At 59.0% G+C, this 27676-nt stretch overlaps 1 protein-coding gene across 1 annotated transcript; it reads left to right on the forward strand.

Moving 5' to 3' along the window:
- Positions 1–126: 126 nt before the first annotated feature.
- LOC123805751 (liver carboxylesterase 1-like) lies at positions 127–26923 on the forward strand. Its single transcript, XM_045818478.1, has 16 exons — positions 127–379; positions 1660–1816; positions 2201–2361; positions 5498–5702; positions 7027–7171; positions 9838–9971; positions 12207–12360; positions 13783–13887; positions 15757–15861; positions 16991–17028; positions 19540–19681; positions 20962–21042; positions 21286–21433; positions 24625–24756; positions 26394–26466; positions 26708–26923. The coding sequence occupies exons 1-16, from the start codon at positions 142–144 to the stop codon at positions 26889–26891; spliced, it is 2202 nt and encodes a 733-aa protein (XP_045674434.1). The 5' UTR covers positions 127–141; the 3' UTR covers positions 26892–26923.
- Positions 26924–27676: the final 753 nt, after the last annotated feature.

Raw genomic sequence — 27676 nt, forward strand, 5'->3', positions numbered from 1 at the left:
ACCATTGAAAGTTTGGGGCTCTCGCTACCATAGTTCACCCTCATTTCACAATCTGTGCTTACTCAGCAGGAGCTGAAGTAGGAGGCCCCACGTGATTGCCCAACAGAGATGCCTACGTGACAGCTGTCTGTGCCATCTTGGATGGCCTTTGGACACCCATGGCAGGTGCAGCTGACTGGTCGCCAGGCCCCAGACCCCGGCCAGGGTGTCCCACGCACGCTGTCTCCATACGACCTGGGACGGACTGACCCTGGGGCGTCACTGTCTCTTCACAACCCAGCTTTGAGGGCCTTGAAGTCTGTGAACGGGACTGACACCCGGGGGCCTGAGGGTCAGAGGGGAAGCGCTCTCCGAAGCTCAGCAAAGCGCGTCGGCTGTGGTGAGGACGACCCTCGGTCAAGCCGGTGCCGGGTCGCCAGGCTGGTGGCGGTGACGGTGGACTAGGCAGCCCTGCCCTCGCGGTACTGCCCACCCACAGTCTGCGTTCCCCGCTCAGTAACTCATTTTTGGGTGTGCACTTTTGTGAATCAGTTCCAGGTGACAGCACTTACAGTTCCATCTCCGCTCTTTATTTTTACCATCGTCTTCAGTTTTAGAAACGCAAGGACACGTGTGTCCTGCTCACCTTTACTCATGAGGAGTTACATAGGTCTTCCACGTATGGAAGTGAAAAAAATTTTCTTTTCCAGTGAGTGTGCTTAAAGTACAAAGGGTCTGCCCATTTAGGGAAAACTGCTGATAATAGTGCAGATGGTATGCTGAGCTGAAATGGCTAAAAAAAAATAAAAATAGGGGATGTTAGTGAGGGTGTGACCGAGGTTCCGGAAGCGCTGCCTGCGTTCCAGGCTGCGTGGGGAAACGTCCTTGGCCTCCGACTCGCGGAGTGTCGGTCCAGGGTGGACAGCCGCCCTCTGCCCTGCCCCTCCCCACTCCCTTTCTGGAAGGGAGCCCCCCGTGTCGTCCGGTCGACTTCCCAGCCTCTGGTCTCCCAGTGCCGCATTCCCCACCGGGAAGTGGATGCTGGTCGGCGCCGTGAGGAATGGGCAAAGCCCAGGGGAGGGCGCAGGAGGACGGGGGCTCCCGCTCATCTGGCACTTGCTCCAGTGTGTGCTGTCCCTGCATCTGCTGAGTAAATCAATGGGGATGGCGAGGTGCTGAGGGGGCTCATTTGGGATCTCCAAGGCTGTCTTCTCTCCTAAGACCTGCCCAGCCACTTAGGAGCAAAGGCCAGGTCTGAGGGTTTTCCTCTCCAGATCACCTGTTTCCACGGGGGAACCTTAGAAAAGTCCCCAGGGGAAAAGCCGTATTTCCAACCAGGAGCCACCGGAACAGGAAACACTGTATCGGTTACAGCTAACGTGACGCAGAGGGATCACCCACATAAGCAGAGCTGAGGTCCGGCTTCAGGCTGGGTGGGCTCCAGCTCCATCTGTTGCTTCTGTAGGGTCTCCGTGAGCCAATAAGGGGCCTTCCTGCGGAGGCCAGACAAACAGCAGCGAGGTCTAGGAACAGTTGCCTCCGTTTGTGACATGGACTGGTGTCCCAAGCAGGCATGACTGCACAGTGAGACCGGAGGGGTAATGCATCCTCACGTTCCATGTTTTGCTGGGAGAGCATCCTGCGGTCTCCCTGAGCTAACAGCCAGGTCTGTGTTCCCAGGTTTTAAAGACCAGTGTGTATCTGTGTGCGACACAGCCTCTTTGCTTAGAAGACAACCCGGACTACCCCACGTGGACAGAGATTCATGCGCCTTGGATCGGCGTGCTCCTTATGATCCCTGTGTTTTCCTAGGTGAGAGGGAGGAACCCCAGCCCAGGTCAGTCTCTGTGGAAGCAGTCACCCCTGGGGACTGCCTCTAATGCTGTCAGAAAGCCACCCCCCCCAGGGACGGTAAAGGGACTTGTCCTAAATTCCCCAGTTGAGCAGCTATGGGGCTGGGAGTTGCTCAGAAAGTTTTCGGGCTTTTCTGGAGGACCTCAGACCAAAGCTTCCCCTTGTCCACAGGCTGGTGTCTGCCTTGGGAAGCTCAAGGCAGCTAAGGTTGAAGTCCCCCAGGGAGGAGCCCTTAAGTAACCAGTTGTTTGACATCCAGTAATCCCAGAGCTGTGTCCCAGCCTGGTGGGTGAGATAGGCAGCTCAGTGGGCGTGGCCTAGAGGCCCCAAAGAGTTCACTTTCGAAAAGGAGGTTGCTTTTGTTTAGGCAGGGGCAGGCGGAGGAGTGGCCAACGTTGGGGCTGTGGAGAGCTGAGGTCACAGTCCCTTGGAGTCACATGAAGACCTGCAGGCCCGGGAGCTGCTGTCCTTCCACGATGTGGTTTTTCGCCCTGGTCTTGGGCTCCCTCGCCCCTTCCACAGCTGGGGGTGAGTCCTCCCAAAACACAAATGGAGGGGAGCACATCCACCACGTCCGGTGTGCCCTACTTCCGGTGGTGAGGGGAGACGCGTACAGGGCAGAGGTGTGACAGCTGCAGTGCCAGCCCAGCCGCCCCGAGTCCAGGGGAGACCCAGGGGTGGTGAGCCCTGGAGGCCACAGCTATGCGTGCTGTGCGCACAGGGACCCCCGAGCTCCGCACACCTCTCCCACCAAGCCTCGAGGGAGCTCCGTTGATCTCCCCCTTGATGCTTAGCCCAGACGTGGCCAAAGCCCGGAGAGCGACTCAGCAGAATATTACTGTGGACTCGGAGGGCATGGGTTCCAACCCCAGCTCAGCACTCACTAGCTCAGTGCGTCCTCGGGCGAGGTGCTTCACCCTCTGAGCCTGGTGTCCCCCTCTCCCAAGTGGGCCGCAACGGGGTGCCTCCCTCGTGGACCCACGGCGAGGACAGAACTGGCTGGGTTTTATCTAAAGAGCACAGTGCCTGGGCTGGGGGAAGCTCAGGAAGTTCACAGGGGTGTGTTCTGCAGGGTCGTTCTGCTCTCCTGGGTCCTCAGCTACAGCATGGCTGGGGCCAACCTGCCACCTTTCGTCTGACTGGGAGCTCCGTCTCAGCAAGCAGCTGACTGAGGGGTTGCTCCTTAGAGTGCTGGTTGCGGACCAGAACCTCGTCGACCTGAGGGCCTGATGGTTAAGCAACAGAGAGAGAGAGATGTGGGGGACTGAGGGAGCTCAGTGAGACCAGTTTGAATCAAAGGGGACATAAATAAATAGAAGCTGGAGTAAAGAAAAGAAGGTTTCTGCACAGTGCCACAATCTCCCGCTCCTGAACCCACGGAGCTGTGGCGTCGCTGCCCTGACAGCCCAGCGCCACCTGGGTTTCGTCCTCTGTCTGCTGGGGTGCGCTCTGGGCGGGGGCGATCTCGAACTGAGTGTGAGCGCGGAGTCAGAAAGGAGCCAGATTAGGAGGGGAACAGCCCCTGGCTGCTGGGTACTCCCTGGCGAGGCCAGCCGTCGCCCTCTTTAGAAACTCCGTGCTGGCTGCCTCCATTCCCTCAGTGTCCTCCTCTGTAAAATGGGCATATGAACGCCTCCCGAGCAGGCTCTTGGGAAGACCCAGTGGCCCGGAGGCACACCTGGCCCATCGGAAGTGCTCACCATACAGACGTCACCTGCGCCCTGAGCTATGACTGCCGGGGCCACCGTTGTGGCGTGGGTCTCCTAATCCAACCGCCCGCCTAGTCGCCCTTGCCAGCTGGGCTGCTGTGACTTCGTCTCTCTTGGAGGTTTTTACCGACGCCCTGAAGGCCAGGCTTTCATCAGGCCTGGTTCCTGCTCAGACTTCACCCTCCTTCCCCAATCCGAAGCCCTTGGTTCTCTTTCAGCCCCGCCCCTGACAAGGTGCTCTCCTCCCCCCTCTGCCCAGGAGGCCAGGAGTCTCCTCAGCCGCTCGCCCTGGGCTTGCTCTGCCACTCACCCTCTCTCTCCACTTCAGTGGCTTTCTCTTTTCCCTCGTCTCCGATGACGCCACGTCTGTCCACGTGAGTGCCCTCACCTTCGGGTAGCTGACTCTGACTCCTCCCCTGGCCTCCTCCAGTCGCAAAGGGCCCACTTCCTGGGGCGCCTTCTTACCCTAATAGTTCACTGACACCCACGCCGGCCAGGTCTGAGACGGAAACTGGCGTCACGGCTCAGCTGTTCGATCTTCTGCTTTGTCTTCTGAGTCTCCCACCTCGGATCAGGGACCAAGCCCTTCTTCAGAATTCCCGAACGACATCGCTGTATTGATTCATAAGAAAACCCTCCTAATTGTACCAAGGAATCTGTGTTCAATGCTGAAAACTGGGAAAGCTGCCACGACACCACCCTTTGATATCTTGGTGGACAGCCTTCCGAGGAAGCCCACCTCGCTGCTCCCAATAGTTAGCAGCCACAGCAAAGAACAACGGCGTGGTCACAGTGTGGGGTCGGCTACTGATAACGTGAGACTCGGACGCCGTTCTGTAACCTGCTTCCGCATGTAGTGTCTCTAGTGTCACGGGGTGGACTTGTGCCAGACCAACTCTGAATTGTTCTTTTTTGTCCTGGCCGCACACTGTGAGAGACACTGGCCTTCCGTCCGTGTCTGGAGGGGCCCACTTGGGAGGATGCGAGGCTGGAAGTCATTTCTGGAGGGGGTGCGGAAGCAAACCCAGGCCACCGAGGGCGGGCCAGGGAGGTGTGAGGGTGGGCGCGGTCCAGTGTCTGAAAGTTCAGGAGGGTCCCTGGTGGGAACAGCCAGGGCCCACAGGGGAGCTGCGGGGAGGAGAATTCGGCTCGGTGAGAAAGAGCCCTCTGCTACCGAGGGGCAGAGCAGCTGGAGGTCTGACCCCCGTCTCCTCTCGGGGCCCCTGCTCAGAGCCACCAGAAGAATCTCGAACCCCTGGCCTGGTGCCAAGGCCCTCGCAGACACTCCACAGCTCCCTCCGGAGGGCCCGCGGGCTCATTCTCTCTTCCTCAGGCAGGTCCTGCCCGGTGGTGTCTCAGAGCCTGGCCTCGGCAGGGTCTCATCTCCGCCCTCCACCTCCGTACCCTGTTCTGTGGGCCCTGGTCCAGCGCTCCCCTCCTGCAAGTCCCAGTGCACAGTCCCCGCCCCCACAGTGCGCCCACTCCTGGAACTCCTCACTGACACCTCCCTCAGGACACTGGCCACTTTCTCCCTTCTTCCCAGCAGGAGGGTCAAGTGTGTTTGTGGCTCATTCTTTCTCCAAGGCCTGGACTTCTGAGAAGGGGGCTGCCTCTCATCCACCGGTTCACCCAGTGTGCACCTCGGCACCCGCTCCCTAGTGGATGCCTGTTTCCGCAGGCTCCTAACCGTGGAAATCGTGTGCCTTGTCCACGCGCAGCAGCTCTCCTTGCTTTTATGCTTTGCTTGGTGCTGGTACACCTCCGTTCCCAGGTGCTCCTTTGAAGGAGCCGGTGCGTGAAGAAGGGTGGCCACTTCACCTCCTTCTTACATAAGAAGAAACTGGGACCCAAGGGTCCAGGTGACTCATTCAGGGTCAGGTGTGTCCCGACCCGCCTGGAATGCAGCTCAGGCCTCTCACCGCTGCTGTGTCCTCTTTTCTTCCCAATGTGCACAGGGCACCCGCCTTCGCCACCCGTGGTGGACACCGTGCAGGGCAAAGTCCTGGGGACGTACGTCAGCTTAGAAGGGTCCACAGCGCCGGTGGCCGTTTTCCTGGGCATCCCTTTTGCCAAGCCTCCTCTGGGACCCCTGAGGTTCGCCCCCCCGCAGCCTGCAGAGCCATGGATCTTTGTGAAGAATGCCACCTCTTACCCTCCGATGTGAGTCTGGGCACCTTCTGGCGGGACGCTCCCCTCGGAGGGGCCTCGGGAGGGCACTGAGGCCAGCCTCTGAGTGGTTTCCCGTCGCTCTGGAGTCCTTGAGATATGGTCGGGACATGAACACATTCGAGAGCTGCCACGGCATTCTAGACCCTTTGGTCCACAAGTATTTATGGAACACCTACTGTGTGCCTGGGACGTTCTGTGTGGCTGATCCCCGACAGTGAAGGAAACACACATGTTTCCTGGGGAGCCTTCCTGGGGCTTCTGTTCCAGCAGGGAGAGCGTTCAGAAACAACTTGCAAATGAATTATGTGATAGGTCAGAATATAAAAAGTGCTGTGGGGAAAACAATGACAGTTGAGTAGGTGATGGGGACGAGAAGCAGGCTTCTGTTTATTCTCCTGTCTTGAAGGTTGCCGTGTTTGGGGAGCGGGGAGGGCCAGGCAGTGTCTGGGGGGAGTGCTTTGGGGTGTCCCCCGGCGGGTTCTCAGTTGCCAGGTGTGTCTAGCTACCTAGTCCCAAGGGCCACTCGGGCCTGGCCCACGCTGGGCCGGGGACTCAGTCAACGTCACCAATCCCAGTCTCTGCTGGCTCCTCCCAGGCTGTCACCAGGGGAGTAGCAGTGCTCACCTAGGGTGGGTGGACGAGGGGATGCCAGAACCCCAGCATATACGGGTGGCAGACCCTTCGAGAAATCACAGCCCCTGCCTGGACGTGGCCGACTGGGGCCCAGAGCAGGGAGGAAGCTCACCCAAGGTCACCCTGCACCCCGGTGGCTGAGGCAGTTCTCCTGATGCCACCCTACCAGGTCCTCACCCCGATCTGTCACGGGCCCCATGCCTGCTGCCATTTGAGTGACTTCTCATGGTTCCAAGCAGTCTCCTGTGGCCTAGAACACCTGGGTTACCTGGTGGAGGAACATGGTCGCCCTGCACCTCCCGTGGGAGCCCAGTGGAGAGCCAGGCCGCGTCCAGGGCGGCCGTGGGCTGGGTGGCCTCCTGTTCTTGACACAGCGCACCAGGGGTCCTGAGGGCCAAGAGAGAAGCCCGGCCTGCTCAGTGTGCTTGGTGGTGGGAGGCTTTAGTGAGGCCCTGGCGGGGATTGGGGGCATTTGGGGGGGATTGTGGGGGACGCACCCAGCCCCCCCCATCAGGTGGCCCGCCCCGCCTACCCCAGTGCCTTTGCCCTAGTAAGCAGCACTCTGCACAGGCCTGGAGCTCCAAGTCCCAGTGCCAGGCCCGGCCTGAGTGCAGGGGACGGCTCCTGCTCAGCTGCGGCTGGGACTCAGGACGTCTCCTGCCTGCCTGCCCCCCCGCCCCAGGTGCTCCCAAGACCCAGTGAAAGGCCAGGTGCTCTCAGAGCTCTTTACCAACCGCAAGGAGAGCATCCCTCTCAAGTTTTCTGAAGACTGCCTTTTCCTGAACGTCTACACTCCTGCTGACCTGACGAAGAAAAGCAGGCTGCCGGTAAGTGGCCGGTTCCAGCGCCGGCGGCCCTTCTGGTGTTGGGGGAAATCGAGGCAGCTCTGTCAGGGCCCAGGGCTTCCCTTTCCCCCGCAGCCAGGCCGCGTGCCCCTGGGGACGCACGTGTGCCATGCCTCAGTGTCCCCTGGGGATCGTCACGGTGCCTCTGGGGGAGTTTGCTGTGCATCTGTTTCTCACAGTCAGTGCCCCCACGTCCTTCCCATCAACAGAGGGACAAGAGTGATCCCAGGTGCCAGGTTCGGAATCTTATTTCCAGAGAAGCTAAGATGCAATTTTCTTTCTCTTTTTTTAAAGCTATGAATTTTTTTAAAGATTTCATTTATTTGTTTTAGAGAAGTGGGAAGAGAGGGAGAAAGAGGGAGGGAAACAATGATGGATGAGAGATACATTCATTGATCAGTTGCCTCTGGTGCACTTCCAAATGGGGAACGGGGGACCTGGCCCTCAACCCAGGCACGTGCCCCAACTGGGAACTGAACCGGCCACCCTTTGATTAGCAAGCCAGCACTCAATTCACTGAGCCACCCGAGCCAGGGCTGACATAGTGTTCAATCAAGTTAGAGCCTGAAGGAGTCTTACAGAGAAGGCAGCAACCCAACCTTCTTACACAGGTAGAGAAACCGAGGCCCAGAGAGGGAGAGGCGGGGCCACCCATACAGCTGGCAGGACCCCAGCAAGAGCTTTCTGGCCTCCAACCCGCTGTTCCGGGGTGGGGGTGGGGAACCGAGCCTGCGTGTGGTCTTTCTCGGCACTCTCGGACCCCTCTCTGACAGCGACCAGTGTCCCACAGTGACACTGAGGCCCCTGCAGGCACATCCTGGGGGCAATCCAGCAAGCACTCTCCTTTGTCTCCGCCCCCAAATCTGGGATCTTCTTTTTGCTGGTGGCTGGGTGGATGACCCAGGGAGTCAGCATGTCAGTGCACAGGGTCTCAGAGGTGGAGCAGGCTTGCAGCTGGAAGGTGTGGGTGGGTCGCTGGTGGTAACCCCTGGGATGAACAGGGAGGGGTGTGAGTCCCCAATCATATCCCAGGAACAACCCTGGCCAGATGTGCCCAGGGATGGGGGAGGGTGTCCATGAACTTGGGACTGCACGTACTTGGCTCAGAGAGGTGGGGACAAATGTTTACTCCCCACTCATTCACTTACCCACCCTTCTATTTTGTGCTGGGTGCCCCCATATGCATACGCACAGCTAGAAGTGGGTTTAGGAGAAAGGAGGAGCATTAAACCATTACCACGTAACCCCTGCCTTTGAGGGTCTCACCCCCCAGGCTACACAGACAGGCCAGCATCTTCAGCAGATCCCTGCTGACCATCCTTGGCTCAGCCGCCGCTCAGGGGTAGAGGAACCCAGCCCCGCCGCCTGGAGGTGGGCAGGGATCGGAGATGCAGGAGGAGCGGGGGCTCGGGGAACCCAGTGGCAGCAGAGCCTTCACTTGCGGACACAGGCTCTGGCACTGCAGGGCCTGGGTTGAAGTCCTGGTTCTGCCTTTTACTAGCAGAGAGACCGTTACCGCCAAAGAGGACTTGTGTCGTACGAGGACTCAGTAATGAGTATCAAGCTTGGTCTCAGTGCCTGGCCCAGCACACAGGGCGAGTGCCCTTGACCTGTTAGTGAGAGGGGAAGCAAAGATCTTGCTCTTAACCTAAGAGCCCACCTACTGCACCATGTCCATTGGCTGCAGCATCCTGGGAGGCTCAACGTATGGACTCTGGAGGCAGAATGCATGGGTTCAAGTGCTGCTTCTGCCACTTATTAGCTGTGTGACCGTGGACAGGTGAAGTGCCTCAGTCTTCCTGTCTGTTAAACGGGATGACAGTGGTCTGTGGGAGGGTTTATCGTAAAGTGTTTAGAACTTGGCCATGTGGTTCTTATTCAAAGTTCTTTTATTTTTTCACTAACAAAATAAGTACAATGTTATTCTTTTAGCCACCCTCACCTCCCTGCAAAGAGAGCTGTTTAAATGCAAGAGCCATTCTTTAGGAATTGTTGTGTCCCACGCTCACCCTCAATTGTTGTTCTTAGAATTCTCTAGACTTTCAGAGCACATGTGTCAAATGACTAAAGACTTCTTGGAGGAGGTGACTTTTAGACTGTGCTGTGGAGGATGGGTGGGATTTGGGGGATCCAGAGGAGGGAGAGGGAAGGGATATTAGGAAGAGATGGCATCAAAGGCACGTATGCTTCTCGAGATGGTCACTCACACGCACGAGAGAAGTTGAGCTCTCTGCACGAGAGATAAGGAGTGAGGCCGAAATCCCTAGGCTGCCGGCAGAGTGTGCGGAGCCCGGGGGAGAGATCCGGGCATGAGGGTGATGGGAGTGTCACGGGAGGAGATGACACCCTTGGCCTTGGCTGCTCCCATGAGGCTGTTTTCAGCGTGAAGAGCCTCGAGGGGAGGTGGTCCCAGGGCTGGAGGAGCGAGCAGGGGCCGCCAGGGTGCGCTGAGCTGGGGATGGTCGGGTCCAGCCAGGAGGGCGGGCAGGCGAGCGTCGGCCAACTCCAACTTTGCCGGGGGCTGATGCACTTTGGAGAACAGCCCCCCTGTGTCACGGGCGAGAGGTGAGTGGCCAGACCAGAAAAGCTCTTCAGGTCCTTCCAGCTCTGCTGTGAACAACCAGCATGATGGCTTCCTCCCCGTCCAGGTGATGGTGTGGATCCACGGAGGCGCTCTGCTGACAGGCGGGGCATCCACCTACGATGGGCTGGTCCTCTCCGCCCAGGAGAACGTGGTGGTGGTGACCATCCAGTACCGCCTGGGCATCTGGGGGTTCTTCAGGTAAGACACCGGCCCCTCCTCTCTGCACATCGGCCCTCAGGGGCCCTCAGAGGGAGGGTGCTAGGACCCAGTTCTGGTCCTTTAGCCCTTAAGGAGAGCTTTGCTGAGTTCCCTAGTAAGGCATCCAAATCCCTTCATGATGGTAGGCTCTAGCTATCATTTCCCTGTCACACTGGTCCCCTTGCGTCTGAGCTTTGGCCTGTGCTGTTCCCTGTGCCTGGAAGGCCTCTTGTACCCAACGAACTCCTATTCATCCTGTAAAGCCCAACCCAAACGTCACCTCCTCCAAAACGCTCGTCTCCTTCTCACCTGTGCTGCCACAGCCCATCGCAGGCCCCTGAAATGACAGCGGCACAGCCGTTGGCGCAGCCGTCCAAATGCCGTCCCTCTCGTCCCTCTCGTGGGAAAGTAGGGGAGGGGCAGACTCAGGGCGGGAGTCAGGCGGTGCTTGTGGCGGATGGGGCCTGCGGCTAGAGCCGGGAGGCTGCCAGAGCCCCTGACTCCAGGGACAAGCCTCCCAGGAGGGGGTGTGCGTTTCTCGCCCCATCTCCTTCTGCCTTCGCCCCATGTGGGAGTCGAGGCTAGAGCCCAGAGACAGGAGGCAGGCGCCCTTAGGACACAGTTCCCGGGAGGCTTTCTAAAATGGTTGGGCCCTGGGACCTCCGGCCCTGAGATGGCGGGTAGACGGGCGGGCCGGAGGTGGGTGGGTTCTGACTGCAGTAAACCACGGGGCTGGAGGAAGGTCGGCCATGCAGGTGAGGCCGTCCCAGGGGCATTGGCGTCACCGGGACTCCTGGCCTCTCCCAGCTCCCAGCCCGAGTCCCCGCTCTCCGTTACGTGAGACGGGTCTGGCGGCTCACCACGCTTCCTCCCCTCCCTGTCTCTCCTCTCCCCACACCAGCCAGGTGTCCACTCTGGCCAGGCCATGCCACGCCGCTGGACTATTCTGGCCGAGGTCACTGGGACCCACTAGCTCTCGGACCGACCTCAGTGGCACCCACACGTGACCCCTCCCACCTCTTTGAAATGCTTCCTTCTCTTGGCTCGGGCCACCTGCTGCCTGAGGGGCCGCTCCTGCCGGGGTCCCTTCAGTGGCCCCTGCCCCTCCTCCCCGTGGTCAGGCCTCTGGTCTCCACTGGTCTCTGAGTGACCCCGGGGTGGGGGGCCCTTTCCCAGCTCCCTGCGGGTGGCCCCAGCCCCTCCTCTGAGATTCAGGTGCACACAGCTAACTGTTTCCTGGATGCCTGAAGGGCACGGCACACCCGACTTGGACAAACTTAGCACTTGACTCTCCCCACCCCCGGGTCCCTCCCCGTCTTGCTGCGCTCTCCCCTGTTTCTCACGCCCACGCCCGCTTGGCCGGCACGTCCGTCCTCCTGGCTCTGCCTTTAAAATATGTTCAGAATCCAGCCACTTCTCACCTGCTCCCCCACACCTGCCCTAATCAAAGCTCCCTGGCTCGTGTCTGTCGCGTGGATTACTGTCATAACCTCTTCCTTTTATACCGTTTCTGACCCACACAGTGTGACCCACCCAGTGGCCAGAGTGACCATTTAAGACCAGCAGAATCTTGTCGCCCCCCGGGCTCCCTGTGTTACTGGCAGTGACATGGAAGCCCTCACGGAGGCCCACAGGGCCCCCTCCAGCTGCAGGCTGTACACCCCCGCTCTTGTTCACTGGGCCCGGGGCCTTTGCACCTGCTGTCCGTGTCGCCCAGAGTCCCCTTCTTTGCCTGCGTGCAAGCTCACGTGCTCACTCCCTCAGATCTCCGCTGGAACACTGCCGCCTCGGCGAGGCCTTCCCTGGACACCGGGTCGGACACGGGACCCACCTGCTCCGCCCCCGCTTGTTCCCTCAGCCTGCTTTATTTTTCCTGAAAGCCTTTTAACCACCTGGTGCTATATTCTATACTTTCCTACTCATTTGTTCATGATCTGTAATATGAGCTGTGTGCAGTTAGAGATTTGGCCGGTTTTGTTCTCAGACGTGCTTCCGGCCTTAGGACCGTGCCTGGCACGAAGGAGACACTCGATAAGTAGACGCCAGGTGAAGGAGCACACAGCCCTAAGGACAGCGAGGCCTCGGGAACGGGAGGCGGGCGAAAACCTCCGAGTCCGGGCTCTGGAAGCCTGGGCTTGCTCCCGGAGGCCCGCCTGCAGCCCCCCCAGCCCCACCCGTGGCCCCGAGAGCCCTGCACGATGCGGGCTCCCACCCGCACCATTCTCTCTCCCACAGCACAGGGGACGAGCACAGCCGGGGGAACTGGGGCCACTTGGACCAGGTGGCTGCCCTGCGCTGGGTCCAGGAGAACATCGCCAGCTTCGGAGGGGACCCGGGCTCTGTGACCCTCTTTGGGAACTCCGCGGGAGGCGAAAGTGTCTCTGTCCTCGTGAGTGTTCCCGGCCCTCCTGTGGCTGCTGATGGGGCCCCTCGGAAACCAGGCGGTTTAGCTGTAGGCAGCTTCAGAGACAAGACGCAGGTTCCAGGCTGGCCCTGCTCTGCACAGAACCGGATGGTAGGGAGCTAATGGCCCAGCTCTCCTTGGCCCCCGGGAAGCTCAGGGAGCAGCAGCGCCCTGAGGCCATACTAACCTCCCAGCCCCCAGCCCGCAACACTCCTCCTCTTCTGCCTAGGGCTCACCTCATTTCTCTGGCGGGTGGGGGGTAGCATACATCATGAAGAACAGGGGGCACCCACGAGAACTGGGCAGAGTGTCCTCATTTGGCTGAAAGCCGGATCTCTAAGAGGATGGGAGCTGTGAGGGCAGGCTCTGAGGTGACTTGTCCACACCCGAAACGGAGCACAGCTGTCTCTGTGAAGACGGAGGGGGGCGGGGTGGGGGGGGAGGTGACGGGGGGAGGGGGGAAGGGAAGGTGGGTAGGGGGTGGGTATCGGGACAGGGGACCAGGGACACAGACCAGCGGGGAGCCTGCTGAGGGGGAAGCCGGTCAGGGGAGAACCAGGTCAGGAGCGGCTGGGTGCTGCCAGAAGCCCCTCCGGCTGCCGCTTGCTTGCTTGCTTTCGTAGTTGGCCGCCCAGGGGAGGTGTGTGGTGTTCTGTAAAGTGGGGGGGAAGGAAAAGCGCAGATATGCCCGGAGAAGAAAAAGGTGTCACCCACCGTCCCATTACCCGGGACGGTCACCCCAGACATGTGGACCCTTATTCTTCCGCCTTTTTCCGTGGCTCGTCCTGTCTTCTGTCTGTCCATCTTCTGTCATTTATTCTACGATTTTTTTAAACAAAAACGCATCTTTAACATTACAAATATAACATGAGCATTTCCCGAACCATCAAGTACTCTCCCATTACTTTATTTTTTTGGTAGGTGCATAGTGTTCTGTGGTAAGAATTGAAAATAGCTGATTCACCCAAAACCGTCCCTGGGGAGCTGGGGGCGCTGCCCGACTTCCCCGTCTCAGCAGCGACAGCGCTCCCGGAGACCACCGTGGGCCCCGCCGTCATTCCCCCCGGGGCGAGCGCTCAGTCCCCGGGAACAGGGGACTCAGGACTGTGTCTGTGCAGAGTCGCTGGGACTCGCCGAACTGTCTTTCAGGGGCTACTGGTTGTTGCAGCCCGTGCTCACCACACGCTTCCTCTTCTGCTCCCCACTCTGTGTCCTTGGCTTTTCCCTGAGTTTTTCCTGGAGAAGCTGGGCCTCGGGTCAGTTGCGGAGCAGGCCAGGACATGCAGGGACCTATCAAGTCCCCTGAACCCAAGTCCCCAGGGGAATGGGCCAGGTCCGAGCTGGGGAAGCTCTCGGAGAGCCCCTCCCCATGAGCCTAAACTCTGTCCCGCTCCACCCTCCCCCCAGGTGTTGTCTCCCCTAGCCAAGGGCCTCTTCCACCGGGCCATCTCCGAGAGCGGTGTGGCACTCACTTCTGGCTTGGTCAAGGCAGACTCGAAGGCCGCAGCTCAGGTAGGTCCCCCACCAGACAGCCCTTGCCCCGCTGCTCTGCTCTCTGGGGGGTCCTCCGGAGCTTCCACTGCTGGGGCCCAGCCACATGCCCAGAGAAGCACAGAGTGGCCGAGCAGATACTCGAGGAAACCCCTTTCCCTCTCCCCCTGCCCCTTTCACTGCCGAGCAAACTGGGCCGGAGAGCGGCAGCAGCTTGCCGAGGTCAGCGAGTGATGGGGCAGAGCCGGGACTCAAGTTCACGTCTCTGGACTCTGCATTGCCAACGCAGTCACTGTTCGCTGACCCCGCTCCCCACAGTGTGTGCCCAGGTGGGGTGCTGGCCCGGAGCCACGAGTGGACTGCCCTCGGGTCTGGTCTCTCTGAGGGCCTGTGTTCTGGTGACTCCCCGCACACAGCCTGTGGGTCTTGAGTGGTTCCCCCCGGGGGCCTTGTGACTGGGGCAGGTGTCTGGAGAATATATTTGTCGATTTGTTTGCTCACTCAACAAACAATTTTAGTAAAGCCAGACATCTAGCAACCCTATGAGGCTTCCCTTCTAACGGAGGAGACAGATTAAAGATTATAACAGGTAATCACACAGTTATATCAACTGCTGTGCCCAATAAGGAGAGGTACTTGATGTCATACTCTCCGTTCTGCGTGCTTAGTCAGGCTGGCAGGGGGTGCTATCAGGAAAAGGCTCCTGAAGAAAGGGATCAGCAAGTGGGGATCACAAGGGTGAGCAGCAGTTTAATGGGTGAGGAAAGGATGTTCTAGGAAGCAGGGACAACGTGTGCAAATGTCCTGTGGCAGGGGGGAGGGTCTTGGGGGAGAGAGAGTGAGTCAGGCGGATGCGGCCGGACCAGAAAGAGCAGAGGGAACATGGAGTGAGCCGAGGCCGAGGACGCTGGCAGGGGCGGTGCTGCACCGGAGCCCGGGGAGGACTTTGTCCCTGGGGTCCCACTGTTAGGAATTCCAGGGAGAGTGAGCTAGGGGGCGGGGATTGGGGCGGGGCCTGGGACAGGGGTGCGGAGCTTGGTTCGGGGCGGTGCCAGGGGCGGGGCTTGGGGCGCTCTGCTGATCAGTGCCCCCTGGTGTCCAGGCTGGGGAGCATTTCAGTGGGGCTGCCAGCTTGGTTTCCTGCAGTGGTGGGGGCAGCGCCAGACTTCCAGGGGCTGGTAAGCAGGAGGGAGGAAATGAAGGCACAGAGAATTCTGAGAAAGGTTTTCAGCGCTCTTTGATTGTGAACAACGGAAATCCAGTTGACCAGGCTTCAAAGTCCAGAAAGGGAGGATTTATTTAAAGAAACAGGTGGCAGAGATGGGGCTGAATTTCACTACCCAATAGGAACTAGACATTGGCAAAATGAAGGGGACTTAAGACTCTTATCCTTGCTCTTGTTCGCTCCTTCCTTAATGTATTTCTCTCCCACCCCCTTCCCTGCTTCCCCCTCCTGAGTACTGATTCTGTTTCCAACGTTCTGCTAGGCTCTGGGGTGACCGGGCACTCTCTCCACCGCCCCGCCTTGAGGAGCCTGCCTTCCTCTCTCTATTTCCACTTCTCCTCTGGCCGGGCTTTGCAGTGCTTGTGAGGGGCCCAGTGCCAGTAAGAGGATGACCCGAGGTTCGAACCCGGACACTGGGATTCGGGATTCCTTCTTTACACATTCAGCTCTGAGATCGGTTGCCCACTTTAAGAGAGACAAGGTAACTGAGGCAGAGGTGGTGGAGTTGGTGCTAGCTGGAGATCCCGGACCACACCTGCCAGGCTAGAGAACCTCCCCCTGCCCCTGCTGCCTTCAGAGACTGGGGCTAAGCTTGGGCTAGAACACTGCTGACTGGCAGGAGGGACAAGGCTCTTGAGTTCCGCCGTCACCTGTGATCTCCGCAGCAAATCGCCGTCCTCGCTGGGTGCAAAACCACCACCTCGGCCGCCATGGTGCACTGCCTGCGCCAGAAGTCTGAGGACGAGCTCTTGGAGGTGACGCTGAAAATGGTAGGTGCCTCCGTGCCCCTGGCCACACGAGTCCCCCTGCCCCGTGACCTTGGCCCCAGGCCTCACCATCACAGCTGCCTGTTTGCCCCAGAAAAACCCCCCCAGAGACGGGACACTGTGCGTCGTCTCCCAGGAGTGGGTCACCTCTCAATCTGAAAGGGGAACTTCTTTTTTTCTTCTTCTTTTTTTCATGGAATGTGACAAATGTTAGCAAAGACCAAAACTAACATGATAATCAAAAGTGTCATAATCCTCCGGCTCTGTTAAAATTTACTATTTTGCCATTCTTGTTTTCAGAGATATTTTTTAAGAAATTCAACATTATCTATTCCCAGAGGTAACCTCCATCCTGAATTTGGGGAATAGGGGACATTAAGAACAAAGACTTTTCAGAAAGGTGGTCAAAATTTATCTTGGCTAATTTAGAACTGCTCAGTGATAACCTAGTGGTGGCCCAATTGTCTAGACGGTTTGAGCTCCCGCCTCAGCTGCAATTCTAGGATAACCATCCATCCATCGGTGCAGCCACCCACACATCCACTCCTCATCGTATTATCTGTCTATCCACCCACAAATACATCCGATTCATCCATATCCTTTCATTGTTCTAATATCAACCTGTCCCTACCTTGCATTTGTCTATCATCCGTCATTCATGCATCACCCAGCCACCACTCATCTCCACACCATTATGCATCCTTCTAGAGTGCATGAATCATCCATCAGACATATGCTGGTCATCGCCCATCTATCCACTCAACCACCCAGTACCACATACTCCAGGTACTGACCCAACCCGCCCATTTATCCACCCACCCACCCACCAGTGTGGCGGGAGTACAGAGAAGAGGACCAGCCAAACAGTCAGCAGGGATGCGTCACAGAGAAGGTGACATCTGAGGACGGGTGGATGGCTGTGGCACATGTCACCGCATGAAAGCTGCAGCAGGGCAGACACCCCGAGAACACCACGCCCAGGGCAGCGCAGCCAGCGCCCCCACTGCCTTCCTCTGGGGCCTGCCGGGGTGGTTCCGGCGGAGAACCTGACACTTCGGGCACACAGGCGACAAAGATCGGCTTCTCTCCCAGGAAGCCTTCTCACCTGCCTCCTCTGCCTTTGTTTTCACAGAAATTTATCAGTCTTGATTTTCTTGGAGACCCCAGAGAGGTAAGGACCCTTGGTTTCTTGCTTACTGGTTTTAAATCTCGAAGCTCCAGTTAAAGATAATACGGGAATTCTTCCTGGACTCACGGGCACTGCTTGTGTTTGTATTGCTGAGGCCCCAGTGGGGGCGGTGCCAGGCCTTGGGAGCCCAGCACAGAGGACCCGAGGTTGGGCTGCAGCCCCGCCCCCTGTGGCTCCCAGTCCTCCTTGCTGCCAACAGTGCCCCCGTGGGAGAGGGCTGGACCAGACACCCCCACCACAGGGGGGTGGGGCATTGGCACACGGGGTCCTCTGGAGCCTCCCTGGAGGGGCTGCGGGCGGACTGACCACATGGGCTGTGCTGTGTGCAGGGTCAGCGGGAAGGGTGTCAGGACTCGGCCCTGAGGACGCCGCCCTCCCCCAGCCACGCAGGGAACTCCTGCAGCACCCCCCTCCGCCCCGCTCTCCCTCCTCCCCTCCCACCTCCCAAAGCGTTGCTAGGTTCCAGTGGCCTGACCTCTGCTCCATCTTACTCCTTTCTCCTTGGGGACAGGAGCACTTCCCTTAGAAGACGTCTGGAGGCGTAAATGACACTCACTCAGTCACTCAGTGAAAGGTTTCCCTGGCGTTCACTGTGAGCCAGGACCTGAGTTTTGAGCGGGGGACACGCCCTCTCGGAGGGAAGGGAGGGCACACTACACCAAACACTCGGCAGGGTGTCTGCGGGTGGTTCGTGATGCGGAGAAAAAGAGTGTGGGAAATGGGGAGAGCATTGCCAGCGATTTAAGTTCATGTAGCCAGGCCTGGGAATGACTCAGGGAGAAGGTGCCGGGGGAGCTGGAGGAGGGCAGGGAACAGCGGAGGCAGAGGGAACAGCGGCTGCAAAGGCCCTGCGGCAGGAGGCCAGTGTGGCTGGAGTGGAGGCAGCGAGGGGAGGGAGCGGGCTGAGGCTAAAGGGCAGGGAAGCTGGGGGGGTGGTCGCTCACAGGGCTCGGACTGTGATTCCAAGGGAGATGGGGCATCTTGGAGGGGGCGTTGAACAGAGGGGTGACGTGGCCTTCAATTTAACAAAGGGGCTGTCTGACTGCTAAGTGGAAGCAGACAGTAGGGACAGGACAGGGAAGACTCAGGGACACCAGCCGGGAGGTCCCCGTGCCGCCCAGATCAAGCAGGCCCTGGTGGTATCTCCTGGACTTGGACTCCCTTCCCCTCTGCTTTCCCTTCCCACCTCCCCGCTGCTGTGCCTCCCGCAGCAGCCTCGGGACCAGCCGGGGCTGGGCACCCACCCCTTCTTTACTGCGCAGGAGGGAGTGAATGCGTCTCTGCGGGCTTACTCCTTAGGCAGGAATCCGCGCGCCTGCTGTGCGCCAGCCCTTGTGCGGAAAGGGCCGCCTGCCAGACCTCTCCCTGGCCTGTGCCCCTAGGCAGCACTCCAGGCCCAGGACTGTGGGGGCTGGAGGTCCCTTTGCCCCTGCAGTTCCCGCTGTTTGCAAATGCTCACCCCGTTTCTTTCTCCACCTGCCCCAGATGTCCGGCTTCCGCAGGTGTGCCCCGTGTCTTCCTTCCAGAAAGCAGTGTTCTGCTCGCCGGCTCCCGCAGCACCTCAGGGGCGCAGTGGCGGCCCCCACGTCCCTCTCCACCGCCCCTTGTTAGTTGCCCTGGACTGAGATCCGGGCCCGTGTCCCGCTGGGTCAGGCACGCGTGGCAGAACCTCCGCAGGCTGCCAGCACCAGCCCTGGTCATCGGCCCTCGAGCAACAGACCTGGGCCTGGGGGCCGCCGGGGCCCAAGTCCTGGGGCCTGTCCAGGCCCGCCTGCTGGCAGGCAGCAAAGCAGGGCACACAGGGCCGCTGTTCGTGTGCAGGACCTGTCAGGACCCGGCCCGTGAGCGTGTGGGCTGCTGATCGAGCCCTTCCCGTGACCCAAGAACCCAGCTGAGCGCTGAGCGCCTGTGCAGTCACTTAACCCCGCAACCCACCTCACAGATGAGGCACACTGAGGCACACGCGGGTGCAACCATGTTCCCAAGTTACCAGCCAGGCAGCGGCAGAGCCAGGTTTGCAGGCCAGGTTTGTGAGCAGAGGCGAGCAGGCACCGACCCCCGACTTCCTCCGGGAGCGGCGGCCGGGCTCGCCGACTCGGAGCCCCGGCGGCTCTGTGGAAAGAAGGCACTAGAATAATGGGGGCTGCCAGTGGGGAGGGCTGCACACAGGTGCACATACACTTCCGATGGACATGTGTATGTAACATATATGTCCATAATTTATGTACACTTGTATAACTTATATAACATACAAATACTAATATTTTATACATTTCAGTTTGAGGGGGATTGCCCCTTCACCTACCCACGGCGGTCCCTCACCAGTTCTGCCCTCTGGGGTCCCAGGGTTCGCCCCCTTCTTAGGACCTGGAGCTCTGTGGCCGCTGCCCGCAGTGCACAGGGCTGCAGTGCTCACACAGGCAGAGAGGAGGACCCGGACACGGGTGGCCCGGACAGGGGCCGAGCAGACACTCCTCTGTCCTCTTCCCCAGAACTACCCCCTTCCTGCCCACGGTGGTGGACGGTGTGCTGCTGCCCAAGATGCCCGAGGAGCTTCTGGCGCAGAAGCTGTTCAACCGCGTCCCATACATAATCGGGGTCAACCAGCAGGAGTGCGGCTGGATGCTTCCGATGGTGAGCGCGCCTGGGCCTCTCCCACCCCTCGGCGCCCATCGTGACCTCGGGGCTCGGGACCGCCTCCTCCTCCATACCCCGCCTGGGTCCCGGGCAGCTGTCCCCTTCCCACAGGTTCACATTTCCATGGAAACCTCTGGGTGGCCCAGCTGGCTCCTGGGTGGTGAAGTCTTGGGGACCCCTCTCCCAAACTCTCCGATTGTCCCCAATCCAAGAACCCTGATATGTAGGTGCTGCGGGCGCCAATGGAGACACTTCCTGTGCAGATCAGGAAACCGAGGCCCGGGGGTGGGGAGAGGGGTGTAGAGTTTGGGAGTAAGGGGAGTGAGGCCTGGGGCCCCGCAGCCTCTGCCCCTGGACATCCCAGTGTCTGCACGAACTCCCACACGCACTCTAGGTCACCTGGGAAGATTCAGGGGAACTGGCTTCCCATCGCGGTGAGGCTGACTCCCGAAAGTCAGGAAGGACTTGCCTTCCAGTCCACATAAAGCTGGACACTAGTCACACCCCTGCCGCAGGCAGAAGACCCCCGTGAACTCCACCCAGACCCTGAAACAACAGGTGGAGCCAATTCAAGGCTGGACATGCAGGGGTCATCCCTGTGACCCGGCCGCCTGGGTTTGCGGGGTGGCCCTTACCTCCTGCGTGCAGGTCAGGAGGCTGCGTCGTGCAGGTGGCAGCAAGGCGGGTGCCCACCGACGTCAGGCGGTTCTCCGCCCACAGGGACCGGGGCAGAGGGGAGGACTCATCCCCGGAGTGTCTGCCCTGCAGAGGGCGGCTCCCCAGTCCCGGAGCAAACAGTCGGGTGGGAGATTTACACCTCCAAGGGCAGAGCGGGGTTCACGACTGCAAACAGCTCTAAGAGGGGCGTCAGGGACCTCTGTGCCTTTCACGAGGCTCTCGCTGGACCGAACAGTAGATTCTCCTGGCAGCAGAGAGCCGTCCCGGGGGCCCAGCCCCAGCCCCAGCCCCCTGGAGCCGTGGGGGGGTTTGTCCAGGGCTCTCAGCGGGGAGGAGGTTCGGGTGGATCCTCGCGTGCAGAGTTCTCCTGCAGTGCTCGCCCGAGAACGGTTCCAGAGGTTACGCTGAGGGACCAAAGCCGCGCTGGCAGGACCTGGGGCTTCCGCGGGCACCAGGGGCGGGTTGGGTGTTTGTGAGGCCCCTGCCCTTGGAGACCTGCCAAGTCCTCCAGCCCGCGTTGGTTTGGTCGGTCGGTCGGTTGCTGTGGTTCTTTCTGTTGACCTCTGGGGTTCACAGAGGCCGCGCCATTGTTTTAACAGTTTTTGGGTCTCCCGATCTCCGAAGGCAGGCTGGACCAGGAGACGGCCACGTCGCTCCTGTGGAAGGCCTACTCCGTGACTGTAAGTGTCCAGGGCACCCCGGGAACTGGCTGGGACCCAAGGCAGGGCGGGGGGCTGATCGCCACATCACTGAGCAGTCGAGTGGCAGAGAGAAGACTGGGGCCCGAGGGCTTCCCCCTGCCGCTGGGGGAGGGGACGGGCGGGCCCGGCCTGGACACGAGGACACGAGCCTTCCTCGCTGGCTGCAGGAGCCGCGCTGCTTGCCTGGAGGTGGTGGTCACGTTCACTGTGGACCCCCTTCAGGGCATCTCTGAGGAGCTGACTCCGGTGGCCACTGAGAAGTATTTAGGAGGGACAGACGACCCCGTCAAAAAGAAAGACCTGTTCTTGGATTTGTTGGGAGACGTGCTATTTGTTGTCCCGGCTGTGACTGTGGCCCGTCACAACAGAGGTGAGTCCCAGGGAAGGGACCCCAGCCCCACCACCTTCGCTGTCCGTCCTGCTCCTCCCCCGCCCCCTCCCCCTGCACAGACACAGATGTGCGAACTGCTGAAGGTTGGTCCTGGGGGGCAGGGCACTGCCCTAGCTCCATTCTGCCAGAAGCAGACTCGGAGAAAAGGCCCCAGATTCAACCAGCGTTATTGCAGGGGCGCCCCCAGAAACCACCAGTGGAGGAGCGGAGAGGTGACTTGGGGGGAAGGGGGGCCGTCACGGTGCACGGTCAAGCGAGTGCCCACCGTGGACCCCTTGAGCAGGGCTCTCTGGGGATCTAGCAGGGGACAGGTCTCAGGGCTGCCCTGGCGACCAGCAGCCTGAGTCCTCGGTTCAGGGCTGCTCCCGGGGTGGGGCGTCAGCTCCCTGAGGGCCTGGCCTCCTGCCTGCGCCCTGGGCAGAGTGGTGTCTGCTGGCCAAAGACCCCAGGCAGAGGGCTGCAGCCCCGTGGCGGGGAGTTGAAGAGGCTGGCCCACCCAGACGCAGGGCCTGGGGGCCTGCCGACAGCCTCTGCGCCCGGGCTCCCCACCTGGAGTCCCGGGGTCTGTGGGGCCAGAGGGCTAGTCTTGGAAGATGTGCCTTGCAAGGTCTCCAAGGTCAGAGCCAAGTGTGAACTGGTTCATTTAACCAGTGGAGCTGGGGAAAGAGGGAGACCAAGCAGGGGATCAGGAGGGTTGTCTGGGACCCAGCAAGGCAGAAGGGGTGAGCAGCGGCAGGTGTGGGGGCGTCAAGTGGTCCAGGGAATGCCCATGTCCGGGGTCGGCTTTAGCGAGGGACCTTCCCACAGCCACCCTGGGCTGTGTGGGCGGAGCCTGAAGGCAGGGATGGATGAGCTCAGCTGCAGAAAAGGTGACCTTCGGGGTCCTTCCTCTTCCAGGAGGCCCGCCCCGCCCAGCACTGGGTCTGCAAGCCCGGAAACGGGGCTCCGGCCCCTGCTTGTCTCTCTCCCGGTGCTGGTGCCGGGCCCTTCCAACTCGATACGAGTGGTAGAAAGGAGCCGTGCTTCCAAGCACTGGGCGCAGTGGCATACGCCCTGGCTACTGCCTCCTCCTCCCCAGGGTCCTGAGGAAGGGGCGAATCTGTTCTCTCATAAACTTGGCCTTGCCTCCCGTTCTGGGTCGCATTGGCGGTGCCCCCTTCCGCATTATTTGCTGGGCCCAACCTGGACCTGTGCATCGTTCATCTGGTCTCTCTTGACTTTCAGTTTAGGGGGAGGTGTTGGCCAGCACTACACAGACTTGTAGCAGTGTTACTCTTTCATTTTTGTATTTGTCTCATCCTCTTTTGGATAAAAAAAAACTTTTCTGAATTTAATATTGGTACCTTTCCGTTGTAAAAAGTTTTGAAAACACAGGAGCATAGAAAGAAGAGAGTAGACAGCACTCATAATTCCTTCCCCTGGAAGTATCTGCTGTCGATTTTCAGTATTTCCTTCCACAGCCTTTTCTCGTCTTACCTACCATTTGAACATTAATTTCATGTCGTGTGCTCCTAGAAGGCCGCGTTGCAGGCACTTCCTCAGTGACAATAAAAGTCACCAAAACATCCATTTTTCATGGATTACAATTTATTGTTTCTGCCTCAAATACTTAGGCTGCTTGCTTTTATTTTGATGCTACAAAACAAACAAAAACAAACAACCTTTGCTGAACGTGCATAAACCTCTCTCCGGGTCCCTGCTGCTCTCCGAGGACCGGTTCTCAGTGACGCGGTGAACCGACCTGGGCCACAGGTGGTGACGCTGGTCCCCGGCGTGCCAGACGGGCATGTCTTAAGTGTCTCACGTGACCCGCCAGGGTTCAAACAAGGAGAAGAGTGGTGCCCATTTTATAAGCCCCTTCGCACCCCCGGAAAGAACACCGCGGCATCACGATGTGTGGGTTCCGGTTACACCTCTCCCCTGCCCTGTGCTCCTCTTCTTGTTCCCAGCTGTCCCCCGGCGCTGCGCCGGCTTCCCTGTGAGGGCTGGTGCTGGGGCGGCCAAAAATAAGTTCTCTCATTCACAAAAGTTCTTTCCTTTGTGGTGGGTCCTGAGTTCCTTTTTTTTTTTTTTCAAGATTTTATTTGTTTTCAGAGAGAGGGGAAGGAAGGGGGGAAGAGGGAGGGAAACATCCATCAGTCGCCTCTCACACGCCCCCTACTGGGGACCTGGCCCCCAACCCAGGCATGTGCCCTGACTGGGAATCGAACTGATGACCTTTTGGTTCGCAGGCTGGTGCCCAGTCCGCAGAGCCAGGGACTGAGTTCCTTTCTAAAACTGCTGAGTGGCAGAGGCAAGGTTAAACTTGACCCTGAGGAAGCTGTTTAACAAGGAGATTATGGGACCAAGAAGGATTGCTTCTTCCAGACGACACTTCTTGCTACACCGAGGGGGCAATGATGAGGACGAGGGAGGCAATGAAGTAAATGATTCTACCCCCTCCAGTCGGGATCCAGGATAATTTTGTGGATGAATATTGAGTGCTATAAGAAATGATTACAGTCATTACAAGATTACATATCCAGTATCATCCCAACTTGATTTCAATAGAGGACATGCATTCTAAAACACTAACAGTGGTCTCTCTGAGTGGTGGGATAAGTGATTTTTTGGTTCCTTTTCCTTTTCTCAGCATTTTCCAAGTTTTTACTGCCCCCAAGGGGTACCCTCGGGCTGCGGCCATGCGTCAAAGGAAGGAAAGGCCACCTCTTGTCAGTGAGACACTGTGACCTGTGTGTGTGCGGATGCTCTTGTGTGAACACATGGGAAGGCGGAGGGGTTCGTGTGGATGGACTCAATGCTCCTGTGAGGACAGTTGTTACAAATGGATTTTCCCAAGGTTTCAACATTCTTTCATTCACTCATTAAGTCATTCATTCATTCAACTAGCACCTGCCTCAAATATGTCCCGCCTGCACCCACTGTGCACCCTTAATCAACTCACGGACCTTTCCAGAAAGTCCACTTCTGTGTTGTGCTGAGAGTTTGTGGGCGGGGGCACCGTCCCCACACAGCCGGTTCTCACAATGGACGGCCGCCATTAACGTGCTCATTCCGAGCTCAGGACCTAGGAAGCCAGTGACCCCGAGCACACAGAGACCCTGGAGACCTCGGGACCCGCCGGGAATGCGCCTGGCAAGGTGACCTGCCCGTCGACCCTGTCTCCCCAGATGCCGGAGCCCCCACCTACATGTACGAGTTTCAGCACCGCCCAAGCTTCTCGTCCGGCATGAGGCCCAAGACGATGACCGCAGACCACGGGGATGAGCTCTTCTCCGTCTTCGGGGCCCCGTTTTTAAAAGGTGACGGCCCTGTACGCTTGCAGTTGGGGGACCGGGGGCCGAGGCGTGGCTGGTGGCCCTGGGCAAGTTGCTCCTTCCCTCCAGGCCTCAGTTCCCCGAATGCGCCATAACGGGCTGAACCCCAAAGGTCCCACCTTTCTCCTGCTCTGACATGCGTGATGGAGCGTGTGCATGTGTGTGCCCTTATTCCTGGTCACTCTGAGACTCCAGACCTGGGTGTCAGTGAGACGGGGCCCTGCTCAAGGGCTGGGAGGTCACCTGTCACTTCCCACCCACAGGAGGACAGCAGAACGAGTGTGAGGGTGGGGCTGGGCCGCCCAGCCAGCTCTCTGTCACCTAAAACAAGCATTTTTAAAAAGTTAATATACAGGGTCCGGCAGAAGTAACGCCTACCAGAGTGTGGTTGGCAGGGTAATAATATGGGTGTCATCATTTATAGTTTTGATTTGAACATTTCACCTAAAATGTCACGTTGTGTCCTTGGGTGTGATATTGTTCTCTTCCAGAGTTGCACACCTGTGATTTTGTATTAAACAATTGTGCAATAAAACGGGGCGTTATTCATGCCGCACCCTGGATTTAGGAATATGAGATGTTAAACACGACCTTTCACAGGCGCCTCCCACGCCTTATCCACCAGCAGTTGCATGGGACTTGTGTGTGACCCACCTCAAGGGTGTTTGGAACACGCCAGGGCCATGCCCTGAGTGGATGACTCTGTAAGATCATTGTTACGTTTTAGGTCCCATGACAGTGTGGGTGGTGACAGGGATTGAGAACACAGCCACGAAAGGACAATCCTGGGAGGAGGTGGGCGGCAGAAACCCTGGGGTGTGGCATGGCGACCCTGAAGGGGGCAGGGCAGGCGGGCGCAGAACCAAGCGGCCGGCGTGTGCGTGGGCTGCAGCCCTTGGCCTCCAGCTGGAGGTGCGCACCAGTTACCCAGGTCTTCTTTTTTTTAAAAATATATGTTATTGGTTATGCTATTACAGTTGTCCCATTTCCCCCCTTCACTCCCCTCCACCCTGCATACCCTCTCCCACCCACATTCCCTTCCCTTTAGTTCATGTCCATGTGTCATAAGTCCTTTAGCTTCTACATTTCCCATACTATTCTTGCCTTCCCCCTGTCTATTTTCTACCTACCCTCTATGCTACTTATCCTCGGTACCTTTTCCCCTTCTCTTCCCCTCCCACTCCCCTGTTGCTATCCCGCCATATGATCTCCATTTCTGTGGGTCTGTTCCTGTTCTAGCTGTTTGCTTAGTTTGTTTTGATTTTGTTTTAGGTGTGGCTGTTAATGATTGTGAGTTTGCTATCATTTTACTGTACATGCTTTTTAAATCTTCTTTTTCTTATCTTCTTTCTTAGATAAGTCCCTTTAACATTTCATAAAATAAGGGCTTGATGGTGATGAACTCCTTTGACTTGACCTTATCTGAGAACCACTTTATCTGCCCTTCCATGCTAAATGACAGCTTTGCTGGGCAGAGCAATCTTGGGTGTGCAGCTTGTGGCTCAGCGGGTCTGCAGGAAGGGCTCAGATCCCGGACTCTGAACGAGCCCGCGAGTGGCGTGGCTGCCGTTGGCCCAGGAACCCTCTTTGGGTGACGAAGCCTTTCCTCCTCCTTCCTCCAGGGGGGGCCTCGGCGGAGGATGTCCAGCTCAGCAAGATGGTGATGAGATTCTGGGCCAACTTCGCCCGGGATGGGTGAGCAAAAACGGAGCAGGGCTGGGGCGGGCCAGGGCGCGTGTGTCGGGAGGGCGAGCTCCCAGCACTGACTGGTGGTCCAGCTCCTGGCGGAGACCTCTGACACGAGAGCTGGCCACAAAGGGCCAGGCTGCCCAGGAGATGGCTCCCCTGAGCCTTCTGGGGGAGATGAAGCTGGGGGGCCCAGCAAACCTCTGAGAGGAGCTTTGGGGCGTTTCTGTTTGACCTTTTCTGCCCCCAGGAACCCCAATGGGGAGGGGCTGCCCCACTGGCCCGAGTACGACCAGAAGGAAGGGTACCTGCAGATTGGCGTCGTCACCCGGGCGGCCCACAAGCCGAAACATAAGGAAGTGGCTTTCTGGACCGAGCTCTTTGCCAAGGACGCAGCCAAGAAGCCACTCAAAACAGAGCACGTGGAGCTGTGAGCGGGCGGCCCCCCCTCCAGCTTCAGAGACCTGGGGGGACTTAGGCTACGTCTGCAGGAAGGCGTCTGTGGGCCCCAGAGGTGGCGCACTGTCTGGTGGGAGTGGGCAGGGGCCACGGAGGGGGAGCTTCTGTACCCGCGGCTTCAACTTTGGAAAGAACGTTCTTTCGGTGACCGAGTCAGTGTCTGCGTCTTGAGCTGGAGACTAACCTGCCCTCGGGGGTGGGGGGCGGTGCGGGGGGAGGAAGTGCCTCCGGTGGGTGGTCGGCGCCCACACACTGCCATTCCTCAAGGGCGCCTCTTCCCTCCTGGTGGCCCTGCCTCACGGAGGAAGCCCTCCTGCAGGCAGAGAGCCTCATGTGCCCGTGCAGAGAAGCCACCGGTCCCTGCGGGAGCCGTGAGCCTGTCGGGGACACGAGCCGAGGGTTGTCAGTGTCCCCGAGGGATCCAGTCTGGAAGGGCACCAGGGCGGGCACTTGCCCACCCCCAGGGACGGACACAGGGACCACAAGGGCCTGGCTCCGAGCCACCCTGAAGTTACTGTCCCAAGTGCCGGAGCCAACCTGGGGCCTCGTCCCCCCTAGGATGGGGCTTCTCTACCATATCGCCGGGCCACCCCCGTCGGACCCCTTCGTGCAGGAGAGCGGCTGACCCTTGATGGCGCTCTCTGCCGCCAGCCCCTCGCATCCGCCCACAGCTGCTCCTCACCACCCCCAGCTCCAGGGCACGAAACCATCTCGTTCAAACGCACGTTTCCCCTCATTCTGGCAGTCCTGGGAGGCCACG

This window comes from Phyllostomus hastatus, unplaced genomic scaffold (assembly GCF_019186645.2).
Source record: "Phyllostomus hastatus isolate PE091 unplaced genomic scaffold, TTU_PhHast_1.1 phas_scaffold_345, whole genome shotgun sequence".
NCBI lineage: Eukaryota > Metazoa > Chordata > Mammalia > Chiroptera > Phyllostomidae > Phyllostomus > Phyllostomus hastatus.

Excerpts from the sequence above, each read along its gene's own strand:
- LOC123805751 (XM_045818478.1), top strand. The coding sequence starts at position 142 with ATGGCCTTTGGACACCCATGGCAGGTGCAGCTGACTGGTCGCCAGGCC. Across the intron at positions 5,703-7,026 it reads GCCACCTCTTACCCTCCGAT|GTGCTCCCAAGACCCAGTGA; the intron begins GTGAGTCTGGGC and ends CCCCCGCCCCAG. Across the intron at positions 13,888-15,756 it reads ACTCGAAGGCCGCAGCTCAG|CAAATCGCCGTCCTCGCTGG; the intron begins GTAGGTCCCCCA and ends TGATCTCCGCAG.